A 12,751-nucleotide genomic window follows, 5' to 3' on the forward strand; every position below is an offset into this window, starting at 1 on the left:
GTGCCGGTGCGTGTTATTGTTTTGAACGCGTTGGATATAATAATCCCTCGCGAACACGATAAAATAGATGGGACTTTTTTAGTTAGTTTTAGTTTAGGAAAATATATTTATATACTCTTTGTAAAATAGTTCTACCATTCTATTTTTTATTTTTTATCCCCATCGGTGTGGAGGCCCTCCTCAGCCTCTGCAAAATGCACTGTCCCTACTTTCTACCAGTTCTGCGCGAGCATGTCGTCACCGTCCACCATATTAAAACAGCCACATATGAACTTGCACAGTATGTATTTTTACAAGAGCTAGATAATGAGGGGTTTAATATCGTCAACTATTTAAATCAATGTTTTTAAGGAGTGTTTCATTACCCTTTGCCTTGGATATAAAACAAACCATGCAGTAACAACCTGAAAAACGCAAACGGCAAACTCGTTAACAAGCACAGGCACACGTTCGTCAGGGATATCAAGTTTGAGTGCCCACATCTCATTGGTGCGGCCAATGTTGCTAATTGCGAGGGTACAACAATTCTTGCACCATATAAATACCATGTGTCTCAGTGCTTTAACAAGCAGTTGAAACATATGGTCGACATAACATTTGACATAAAGAAAAGGACTAAACAGCGGCACGAGATTCTTAAGAGTGAGGATGGCCATACCGAAAAACAAATACAACAATGCATTAGCAAGGATATCAGAATTCCAGCAGGCAGGATGAAGTGGGCTCTGCTGTGTGCTAAGACCAGCAAAGACAGCAAGCAGATCGACACTAAGCACATTTCCAACCCTATTCTCCGCGACAGGATGGCGCGCCCAATTGAGAGCTTCTTTGGCGCATACCCTGAGGGCTACAGTTTTGGCGACAAGGAACTAAAGTATAATTCTGTAGCCGAGCCAGTAAACTATTTTGGGGCTTTTGTTGAGATGTTCCAGTCTTTAAATCCCAACAAGGCTGTGAAGACAATTTCCCTCTTTCCGATGAGGACGTCTATTGTACCGGGGTTTACTACAATCGACAAGACCATTCTTGCAAAGTTTATTCTGTCCGTTATAAAGAGCCGACTCAGAGCGCTGCACAAGGATAGCCTTTGCCTGGATATTGAGATTCCTGAGATTCCGCGTCTGAGGGACCTTGAAGGCAAGTCACCAGAAGAAATTCGGTCACTCTTTTGTGATATTTCATGTTGGCCGGTTTTGCTCGATTCTCAAAATGACAAACAACCGCACAGGTTTTGTGGGATCATTTTTACTGATGGCGTTGCAATTACCATATTACTAGACTCACCCGCAAACATACAGAGGAAGAGTATCAAGGCTGAGAGGATTGCATGGTCTAAGAAAGGTTCTGGTGATGCTGACAATGGCAATATCCATGACAACGACAACAACAGCAACAGCAATGCCGGAAAACTTGCCAATGGTGTGCCCCACAGTAAGAAGACTCCTCCCGAGTAGCTCAATACTTTTGACAAATCAGTTCTCTGTGATACCAGTCGACAGGATATGTTCTATTGTCTGGGGTATAACAGAAATTACAAAAAGGATGAGGAAGACTTTCAGCCATACTAAAAATCATGAGGCTAAAAGGCGTCGTGAACGTGTTTTTCGTCGGATCCGCGAAAACGAAAAAAAAGTATTCCAGCTTGATCCTATGAAGCTCGCCAAGGCGAAAACAAATGCTTGGTAATTAGACCCAGGCACGACCCGTTACCATGAGCCAATTCGTGGCAAGGGGCTGTGGGAGATGCTAATAGGCCAGGGATTCACTGTTTATTTGATCGACGAGCATTGCACCTCAACGTTTTGTCCAGCATGTGAGAGCAGGATAGAGAAATTTTACAAAATTGATGATCCTTGTCTGAAGAATCCCAAGCACAAGTAACACGTTGCAATGGCAGCAGCAGGACCAGCAGAATAGTCAGCAGCAGAAGAATGGTCAGCAGGAGCAGGTAGCCGCAACAGGTGTTAATACAATTCCGGCAGTAGAAAAACCTCCCCAAATTTTATGACACGGCTTGCTCCAGTGCACAATGGAAGACTGTCTGCAAACCTTCAGGGCCGACGGAACGTGGGTTGGGGATGGCGAAAAAGTGCCATCAGGCAGACGGAAATGGAATAATCGCGACATAGCTGCCATGTTGAACCTTCGAATCATTCTTAATGCCCTGCTTACAGGCAATCGTCCTCCCCGTTTATTGCACAGAAAGGCATTGCCAAAGTTGGCTTAACCCAAGTCTACAGCGACACCCGAGGCTTTGCTCAAGCCAAAGCCAAAGCGTGTGCATAAGAATCCACCTGCCCCTTTTTCTTCTCTTCAAAAGAAGCAGCAAACTAAATAGTATTGTCAACCATAATGGTGGTCTATTGTCTCTAGTTTCTAAACACTTTTTAGGTTGCTAGTCACTGGGGGAAGGATGTCAGTTTATAGTATATTTGTAGCCTCATTCTTCTCTTATATAGTCTGACTTTACAACTAAATAATTCAAATAAAAAATACCTGCAACTTTTAATCAATGTTTTTTTTGTTGTTCAAATGATGTTAAATCAGAATGTAATTTATTCTCACACTTATGCCGCACAATGTACAGGAAATCGACTTGCTATTGTGACTTTAATTTTTTTTGCGCTAGGGCTTAAATTGATTAAGCATCTATTACAAGTAAAAAAGATACATGTGCATATATTAAATCCATACGTGCTGACATAACAATGTCCAAGTAAACAATAATGTCTGAAAAACGCTTGAATTAATTTAAAAATGAGTCTTAAAAAATAAAAGATGAAAATATAATATTACTTTCATTTTTCATTTTTGTTTATCCACCATAAAACAAAAAAACAGAGGTGTTTGTAACCAGTTAGAACAATGTGCTTAATGACACAGCAGCGCTAATAAGCACAGCCTTGGACACTCTCGAGACATCCCACACCGACCCATCGGCACCCGAAGTACTAGAAGATGACGACCTCTTTCCAGAGTTAAAAGATCCACTCTCAACCTCCTCTTCATCCCCCAAGCTATCATTCTCCTCCTCGGACTCATCCTCGTCATCAGACTCCGGAGACTTGCCCACACTCTTTGTCGAAGACACCGTCTCCGCATTGTGCATGACTCTCGCAGCATTTCCATTAATAGCCACAACAATAGTCGGCCTCGCCACCGGCACATCCACAGTGGCCACTGACCCCGCATGCGTACTCACAACTCTCGTCGGCTTAAACTCCTCGCCATTATCAGCGCCCGGGATCTCATCAGCGAGAATCGTCGTAGGCCCGATTTTCTGCGCATTATTCACAAAATTATTAGCCCATCCAGAGTCATATTTGGTCGGCACAGCGGTGACGCTGAGGAGCTTCAGCAGGTAGCTGTACTCTGCCGGTACTTGCTCCTGAGCGAGCTTAAGGTGGTTGTTGAGCTGTGGTTGGAGCTTGGGCCAGGCGGAGGAGAGCACTGAGAGGTAGTCATTCATGTTGTTAGCGGGTGCCACGGAGAGAATTATGTCTGCATAGCTCGTTGCCATTATTGTTAGCAGACTGGCGAGAAGCTGTGGTCTCATTGTAATTTTTTGTATTCTTGTAGAGAGGAGAGTGTGAGAAAAAATGTGACTAGTATGTAAAAACTAAAAATAAAGTTAAAACTGTGATGATAGAATGACACGCGAGATGAGGAAAATAAAAATAAAAATAGAATAGCAGAATAGCAGAATAAGGTTCTAAAGTATGTAATGAGAGGAAAGGAAAGGGAAGAAAAAAAACAGCAGCAGCAGCAGAAAATGGAAGAGGAAATTTGGGGGGTTATTTACTAGTTTTTTCGACTCGTAATTTACCCCCTTCCGAACAAGAAAAATAACTAACTGAACGAAATCAAATGCAAAGTCTGACCACTTCTTTTTGAGCCTTTTTGGCACTTTCCATTCTTCTTTTCCTTTTTCCCTTTTTCTTTGTCTTTTTCTTTGAATTTAACTTGATTACAAAAGAAAACTGAATTTGTGATCACAATTTATTAAATAAAAGTGAACCATGAGGATTGACAATCAGTCCCCAATTGTTTTGCATCCTGGTTCTTTTCTGGAAACTCATGACAACAATGCAAAAAAACCAGTCTAAATGACACAATCAATCGCGTTGAGTGGGCAGCAGTGGCAGCAGTGGATCCAGAAGGATTTGCCAAGACAAATAAATAAACCTGCTTGAATTTGGATGATTTTCACACTTATATTACAGCCAAAAAATCAAAACAACAAACATATTGAAAACAATAGAAATTGTACGAACCAAACATTTTTGGTGACAATTGGCTTACGTGCAACGTTTATCCTCAGTATGTGCATTATTTGCGGCCAATTTCTCGCTACAATGCCACTTAAAAAAGCTATTTTGGAGCAAAATATTTATTTAGCAGTAATTACGCAGTATTAGAGACTAATCGACAACAGTCGACCGCTTGAATATTCAAAACCTCGGTACAGAAAATAATACAATCAAAAAATTCACATTTGTAACTAAACAGCCACACGCTTTTGTTATTACTAACTTGCGCCTTAAATTCCCCATGACACTTTATGAGAAATCAAATAAATACACTCGTCGTTTACATTGGGCTCTCCAACGACTCCGAATTCAATGCTGTGTTCTTCTGAAGAGTCAGTTACATTATAGCACATGTGTCCAGTTAGCTCTGTTTTTAACCTTATAGATTCAAAAAAGCCTATGTTGAAAAGACTGCTTTTTTATTAAGTTTCCACCAGACATTTGTTACTTCAAGGTTTACCTATGCCGCTATATCCTTTATTTCCAATGCCACTTGCACTTCCGATGAGTTTTATGTACATGCCAACTCCATTTAAAAATAAACAATTGTTTCCACCGGCTGTCTTCATGTAGTGAATTTATAATAACTTGGCATTTATTTATACTTTATATTTTGCATACAATTTACCAACACATTATAATGACAATAAAAATGGTGCGGGTATGTTTTATTCAAAATATTGAAAATACAGCCATTATTGCCGTTACAAAAAAATTAGCATAGAGATGGGAAAATATTTTTTTATTAGTTGACATGTAGAGTCGCTTGCCGTTTTTTTCTGGCCTTATTAAATATTATTCTTTAAAAATAATTGTAAGAAAAAACACTGCGCACAATTGTATTTTCCACAGTCAAATGACTAAAATCCATTATAAAATTTAAAATTTAAATTTGACATTTGATTTTTTAAGAAATTAGTTAAAACAAATATCGTTCAATTTGAATCAATATATTCCAGAAAAAATTATTACGTAGATATGTGCCAGTCACAAAAACACAGTACAACTTTTGTTATGTTTTGATATATTCAAAAAGCGGTTGCACAATACATTCTGACTGATGTTTTCTATTTTGAAAATTGTAGAATCCAAGTAACCGCGTGACCATTACATTGTAACTATTTTTCAGCCAGTCACTGAAAATCACAACAAACAAAACTAACAGCCCTAACCCAGAAAACAAGCTGAATCAAATGACTTACTGTGTTGGGCAGCTTTATATGTGTAATGTTTTCCGTTTGGTCTAAATAGCGCATTCGTTTTGCTTGTTTGTTTATAAGAAAAATACATTATTCGCTATTCTGGCATAATACAAATGAATACAAACAAAAATGTATAGTGTTTAATTCTTTGCTTCTGGGTTTTTTCGCAGCAAATGGGCAGCGTGGGCAAATAAAAAATATATTAGTTTCCGTAAACAAATGCAACATGTATTATACTCACCCCTTATTTTTCTGCCATGGAACAGTGTGCTTGTTTTTTGGGAGGCATCAATTGTCTGTTCAAATATCAATTGTTTGTGTTTCATGTTGGGTCTCTTACCCGGGTTCACTAAATGTACATGTTAATTTTTGGAACAATCCTCGCTCATAAAAAACAAATAATTTTATTGCTCGGCTTGCAAAAATGGCCAACCGCATGCTTGTATTTTGCAAATGGCTTGGTTATTTTCACTTTATTTCCCGGCATAAACGATGCAATATTGAAAACACTTTGTTTTTCAAGCACATGGGAATATTTTTGTAAAATTTTCCGGCAGCTTTGGGGTGTTCCATTAACCGAAACAAGCCTCTTGGTGCAAAAAAGAATGCAAAAAATATTTCAGGCTGGCGGAACACAAAGAACCCACTGCATTTTTCATTTTTCCATCTCTTTTTCTCAACCGACAGGGCCTTTTTTGCTGCCTTTCTCCTCCATCCATTCGAGTATCTCATTTCATATAAAAAGAGCCCCCACTTCCCAAGATAGTTTTTGGTTCCCTATCTTCCTCCCAACAACCGCCACTTCCTCTAAAATACTACCACCTTTTTCAAATACACACGCACGCACGCATTTTTAACATTACAATATCACTACTACGGTACACACACAGCGGCGTCGATTTTGGCTTCAACATGGGGGATCGGTCCACAATACGCAGCTTTTGTGGGAGGAGTTCACACACATACACAGCAGTTCTCGCGCAGCGTCATCTTTTGCACTATACTGGCCTTTGTCTTATAGCCACCATCTGCCACAGCTACGCTCGTCTGCGCATCACAAAAAAATAATGTGAGTGTGTCTAGTAAACACTCGGTAAGATATCTGCGACTGGTCTCATCAATGTCATGTCTGGGATGTCTGGGTATATAAGGGGACCTAAAGAACACCCTTATACTAACGATCGGGCTGGTTTCATTCTTTAAGACCCGGAATCGACAGTTATGTGGTATATACGGGGGCCCACAGAACATTTGTTCAATAGGTATCCGGCTGGTGACACGCCTAAGACCTGAAATCAGAGGCAGCGGAATAGAAGAAGGATGGGGTTTACCCGTATACCTTTTTGGATCACCAGCGTCTGGATGGGCTCCTCACAAAATCACAACACGGGCATGGCTAGAAAGAGTAGCGCATGTACCAAACCCACGACATGACAACCAGTTGCAAATATCTCCGAGCGTCCAACGACATTTTGCACTCGAAGGTCTATTAGCTATAAACAGCTATTATTTGCGCAGCAATGTTTTTTAGATGGCATTACTCTAAACGGCACTTTTCTCAGCGCACCTTTCTTTGTCTTTGCCAAATAACAAGGCAAAAATAAAATTACTGTACATACACTTATTATTTATTGCAGTTATTAAAGTACGATATGACTGAAACTTTAGAAATGAACCCTTTAGTATTGCACAATCGTCTAAACTAAAATCACATTGGATCAGATTTGCAGCACACTTGGAATGCGCAACCCAATTTTTTGTATGTATTTTGATGCAGGAACACAATGCTTTGGTTTATTTTGCATACCCCTTTTTCAATTGTTTTTACTTCAACTCATTTGCAAATTTTTTATTTGTATTTAGTTCATTGCAATTGTTAACTTTTATACTTCCTTTTTTCTAATCGTGGTCGATTTCGCTAATCTTCCCACTCTCATTTTAACGCAAATTATACATAACGCATTAGATACAGTTGATGTCTACGACAGCAACCTTGTAAAGCACTTGTTTTTGCTACATATCTGTTGCCAGTGGAGAGAAGTTTCAAAGTTTGAGTTATCCGTGAACTTTGTTTCTAGCTAAGGGTACAAAAAGAATATGGACATGCGTTACGACGACAGATTTTTTAGTCTAAACCTGACACAAACTGTTTTCAACAACATTGGCAGCCTTGCTTTCCTCAGTGGCCACCACCTTGTCACCAGGGTTCATTTGAAAATCAGTGATAGGACATTATCGACAGCAAGCTTATTTATGATGTTGAGGCCGCTTTGGTTGGGTGCTCTGGACTGGACGCGTGTCAAAGCGCTGTCGTTGGTCTTCATATTTGAAGGCCCTAATTAAATTAGTGCTTCCAGCCAAGACAATGACTCTGACAAGTCTTTAGTTCTTACCAAACCTCTTAGTCCTATAGAGTCCCCAGAGGAAGCCGCCAGGCATATTGCCAGCGTACTTCCAAACATCAACAGCCTTAACTTGGGGATGCTCCAGCCAGTAGGTCATTAGCCAGAGCTGCCAGTATCAATGGCCAATTTGATCCGCAGCTTGTCACTTCCTTGTTCCTGAATTTCAAACACACCACAATTTTGAGTTACGTGAGCGACTTCAAACTTCTGGACATTGTCGCGTATCCCTCGTATGTGCACACCCTGCAATTTGCGGAACATTTGGATGGACACATTAAACGTTTCTTGTCCAAATTCGAGGGCTTTGGCCACATCAGTTTGCATACCATTTTGGAAATATCACCCATATGCTGATGTTTTTTACGAGATTTCGAACAAGCTATTTGGCCACATTTAAGTCGTTTTCTCTGCATATTTTGGAATATTCGCATTTTAAAAATGATCCTGGGTCCTAACAGAGTACATTGGCCGAACCCGACACCCCTCCCACTTATCCCTGTTTTGATTGATGCGTTACCCGCGCTGATCGCTCGGCTTCCAAGGATCCAAATTATTTCATTGTCCAATCTGAGCATGACCGAACTTTCAACTACCAATCCGTTGCTTAGCTTCTCTGAATCTTCTGGCGATGAGCTAGTTGCTCCACTCTCCGGTAGTCTTAAAAGGCTAGATATGCGTAGAGCTGTCATTCGAACAGAGCCGCTAAATATCATTGAAGACATCAACATACTGCCAGTTAGGCTGCCATCTCTCGAGTAATTGTATTGCCCAGATTATCCTAGACACACCTTCAATGTCTTCATAATTTTGAGCAGATGTGGATTAATGCCGCCAAAATCAACATCAAAGAAATGATATAGGATATGACGAAGTTTTCGTTTATTGGCCAAATAAAGACTTAAACACATACAATAACGAAATTATCGGAAACATAAAGGGCTTTCCAATTAAATGACATAATAGAAAGGTAAGAAAGAAAGAAAGAGAAAACTCCACAGCTAAGCGCGATGAATTTTCAAGCCGTAACAACAGCAACTGCTCTCAGCACAACAGCGGAATCACTCACGCCATTGGCATAATCAATAGGCAACGCAGCCTCAAACAGCAAGTCATTGCGGTCAACATTCAAATACACAGGCAATCCCACCACACCGGCTTTACCATTCCGGCGCGTCCACATCAGACAGCAAGCGTCCAACCTCTCAACCGCACCATCATTCAACGACAAAACGCCATGGCTCCACATGGCACCCTCAATCCTCAAGCCGCTAACAGCAAAACCGCCATCCACGTTTTGCCCGGGCATCCCAAGGGATATATCCAGCTCCTCCAGAGAGCACCCGAGCTGCTTGGCCACGGCCTGGCGAGTGGCAGTGATGAAGGCCTCGGGATAAAGCAAGCCGCCCAACCAAACCGGGTTAACCTGCATTTCGCGCACGAGCTCCTCGGCCGAATGTCCCGCCCGGTGAATCCTCTGCACCAGGTCGCGCACCTGGTCCAGACGCATAGCGAAATCTGTCATCCACCGCGTAAGCGTGTAGTCCCGGGGAACAGTGTACGTGGATACCCACGACCGCGGAATCGAACCCGAGTTAAAGTCCGCCAGTAACTGCCGCAAATGGTTGGTTTGCTTGCGCTCGCCGCGACACGTTTCGCGCAGGTGCAGTAGATCCTGATGCACGCGCTCCAAGAGCTGACGCGCAACAGTGTTCTCGCGCCCAATGACGCGGTACAGTGGCGTCTGCGAAGCAGCGCTGGGCTGGTCTGCGGGCAGCTGGGGCAGAGTAGCCGGCAGCGACTGCGTAAAGGTCAGCGCCAGAGCCTCGACCTGACGCATGTAGGCGGGCAGCTCGGCCTGGTCGCCAGCAGCGCCAGCGGCCAGGGACCGCTGGTTGTGGTGGTGGTCTGCTGTGACCTCCTCATCCTCGTCGTCGTCATCCATTAGCGAGCGCAGCTTGCGCGTATCGGCCATAAGGCGCTGGCCCTTCTGCACCAGCAGCAGCGTCTCAGCGTTGGCCGGCAGTCCGAGCCAAGTGGGCGGCTCGTTCTCAGGCAACTCATGGCACCAGCTCATAAAATCTTCAAGCCTCACAGCGTCCTCGGGAGCCAGCAGACCTCCGCTGGCATCTTCTACCAGCGCAAACCCGTGTCCGTACGCCTCCGGCCTAAACAGCTTGTTGACAAAAGTGGCCAGCACGAGGGAGTCAAACTGGTTGTCAATACGGCCGCCATAGATGCTCTCTGAAAGCAAGGCGCGGATGGCGTCCCAGGGGATTTTCTCAGGATCAACGTTGGCCCTGCCGCCAGCAACGCGGTCAACCCAACAGTCAATTGTAGTCAGGGCACAGGCAAAGTCAGCATCGCTAAATTCGTAGCGCGTGGTCCACCCCAGGGGCGCATACCGCAGCCTCTCAATAACCACGGAGTGCAGCCAGGCTAACAAAAAGTGCAGTCTGGCGCACTCCGCCGGCATCTGCTGCTGATGCTGGTTACGCGGAATCGCCGCCAGGCTCTCCAACAGATTGGCGCGAACTCCAGGTGCCGGCTCAAACACCAGAGTGCGTGCCCTGCGCAGGAGGCTCAGAGGCACCGCTGGGTTGATCTCCATAGTGAGGAACAGGCGGAAATGCTCGTGCGCGCGCATCGACTGCAGCCTCTTCTCCAGCTGCCCAAGCCATGCGGGAGCCAGATGCACGTTCTTCAAGAGCACCCATGTGCCGGCCTTGGCCGCCTGCGCTATGGCCTGATCAGCCAGCGCGAATCCCTCAATGGATCCCATGGCAATGGACACCAGGCTGCGCCGCATCTCGGCCGCCAATGAGTCCACACGGTATGCAGCGTCGTGTCCGGCCACAGAGCACAGCGCCACAGGCGTCGTCGCCTCGACCTCGCTCACAGTGATCTCCCTGAGGTTGGCCTCGGCGACCATGCCGACAGACTCGAGGGTGGGGCCTTGGAAAACAGCAGCTGCAAACCGCGTAACAGCAACAAGCACGCGGTCGGGGCGCAAAAGGCGCACAATGATGAGTTGGCGCAGAGCAATGCTGGCCGAAGCAAACGACGACGACGATGTCAAAGACGAACCCGATGCCGTCGATGGCTCGGCAATTGAGTCCAGGGGCATAATGCGCTCAGGCTCAGAGCTGGTCATAAACTCCATCCATTGGGCCAACACCGCCGAGTCATCATCAGTCAGCGACCGCACCCAGGAACGGCACCAGCCAAGTCCCTGCACATGCGCAGTGATAGAGCGGTGCGTCTCCTCGTCAACCAAACTCTCAAGCGATTCAGGCAGGCTTACCAGTGGTACCATGCCCTGGCCGTCAACACCAGCATGCGAGTTCCCGCCACTGTTGCTGCTAGAGGTGGCAGTAGTGGCAACAGTAGCCTCACGCAGAACAAAGTCCATATCAGCATTGAGTCTAGCCCACGCCTCCTGTGACACACCCGTCGCAGCAGCACCAGTACCGCCGCCGCTGGCCACCATTGCCTCATCCTCCTCAGCCTCTTCCTCGTCACTGCGCAGCTTAATCTGGGCCAGCTGCATCAACAGGGTCAGCTGGCTGTCATGGTGCAAGGAGACAGCTGCCCGGCTAAAAATCAGTTGGAACAGATCGCGCTTCAAAATGACCAGCCGCTCCCTCTCATCGGCAACACCTCTCAGCCTGGGGTTATGCTCGACGACCTGGCGGAAGATAGCCATGAAGAAGTCCAGCGAGAACTGGTAGAACACGTGCAATGCCGAAAGCCGCTCCAAAGCGAAGTAAACAGCCGCGCACGACTTTGCCAGTGGTGTGAACTGCGCAGTGACACGGTCAACCTCGCGCATGACACCGTCGGTCTCAGCGACCTTGCGTGCAATCTCCGCCGCCTCCGTCTTGAGAGACTCCAGCGTGGCTACTACGGCGTCGTCGTCCAACACATTGCCCTGCGACCGGTTGAGAGCGCTCAACAGCTCCTTCTCCAGGGCGTGCAGGCGCAAGCGGAACTCACCCTGAAGGCGCAAGAGGTCGCGACGCCGCTCGTCAACGTCCGGCCGCTCATGCCGCATCACCTGGCTCAGGCATTGCGCCTGCAGCGACGCGCGCGTCACGGTAAAGTTGACAAACGTCACGCGTGACGAGAGGTCCGGCGCAAACGACGCCGACGCGTCGCGTGTCGACAGGAACAGGCGGAAGGCCGGAGAGAAGTCAATATCTTGCGAGCCCAGCCTGATGAGGACACGACCGCCGGTGCGCCGCAGCTCGCGGTTCAGCACAGGATTGAGAATCGGGTCAAGATGCTCGACGTCAGTGATCAGTATGGCATTGCCAAAGCGCAGCGCCGACTCGAGGTGCTTGATAAACGCGTCGTCGAGGAACGATGTCACAGTGAGTGTCCGGCCCTCGTACTCAAGCTGCTTCTGCAAGAAGTCCGCCGCTCCGCCCGATGGGTCGATCAGCAGCGGGTAGCGCGTGTGGTGCGCCAGCATCGCAGCGTTCTCCATCGCCAGTGCGTCGTCATCGGGCAGGCCACTGGCAGCCCAGGCCAGGCGCTCCTCGGGCGTCGACAAAAAGTCCGCCAGACGCATGTCGCTGCGCACTTGGATGCCGGACCTCAAAGCCTGCGTTGTCCACCGCTGCACAAGCAGCTCACGGTCGCGCTGGTCGTAGAAACCACCGTACGCCAGCATCGCCGCTGCAAGCAGAACGTCACCAACCAGCGTGGCCATCTGCGCGCCAAACGCTGCGCTTCCGGTCTCCCACCGCTGCCGCTCCGAGCTCAGAGACGAGAGCAGACGCATGGACCGCTCGACCTTGCCCTCGACGCGCGCCATTTCTGCCTTGAGAGCCTC

At 46.2% G+C, this 12,751-nt stretch overlaps 2 protein-coding genes across 2 annotated transcripts; both read right to left on the minus strand.

The window, feature by feature from the left end:
- Positions 1 to 345: 345 nt before the first annotated feature.
- BX661DRAFT_190181 (uncharacterized protein) lies at positions 346 to 581 on the minus strand (the record flags this gene model as incomplete). The annotated part of the gene is made up of 1 exon (XM_051537628.1): positions 346 to 581. A coding segment is annotated over one exon (236 nt), but the record flags the coding sequence as incomplete, so codon positions are not given.
- Positions 582 to 2,679: 2,098 nt separating this feature from the next.
- BX661DRAFT_190184 (uncharacterized protein) lies at positions 2,680 to 3,845 on the minus strand. Its single transcript, XM_051537629.1, has one exon. The coding sequence runs from the start codon at positions 3,554 to 3,556 to the stop codon at positions 2,858 to 2,860; it is 699 nt and encodes a 232-aa protein (XP_051388528.1). The 5' UTR covers positions 3,557 to 3,845; the 3' UTR covers positions 2,680 to 2,857.
- Positions 3,846 to 12,751: the final 8,906 nt, after the last annotated feature.

Source organism: Kickxella alabastrina (genome assembly GCF_025024165.1).
Source record: "Kickxella alabastrina strain RSA 675 chromosome Unknown BX661scaffold_59, whole genome shotgun sequence".
In the NCBI taxonomy this organism is placed as follows: Eukaryota; Fungi; Kickxellomycota; class Kickxellomycetes; order Kickxellales; family Kickxellaceae; genus Kickxella; species Kickxella alabastrina.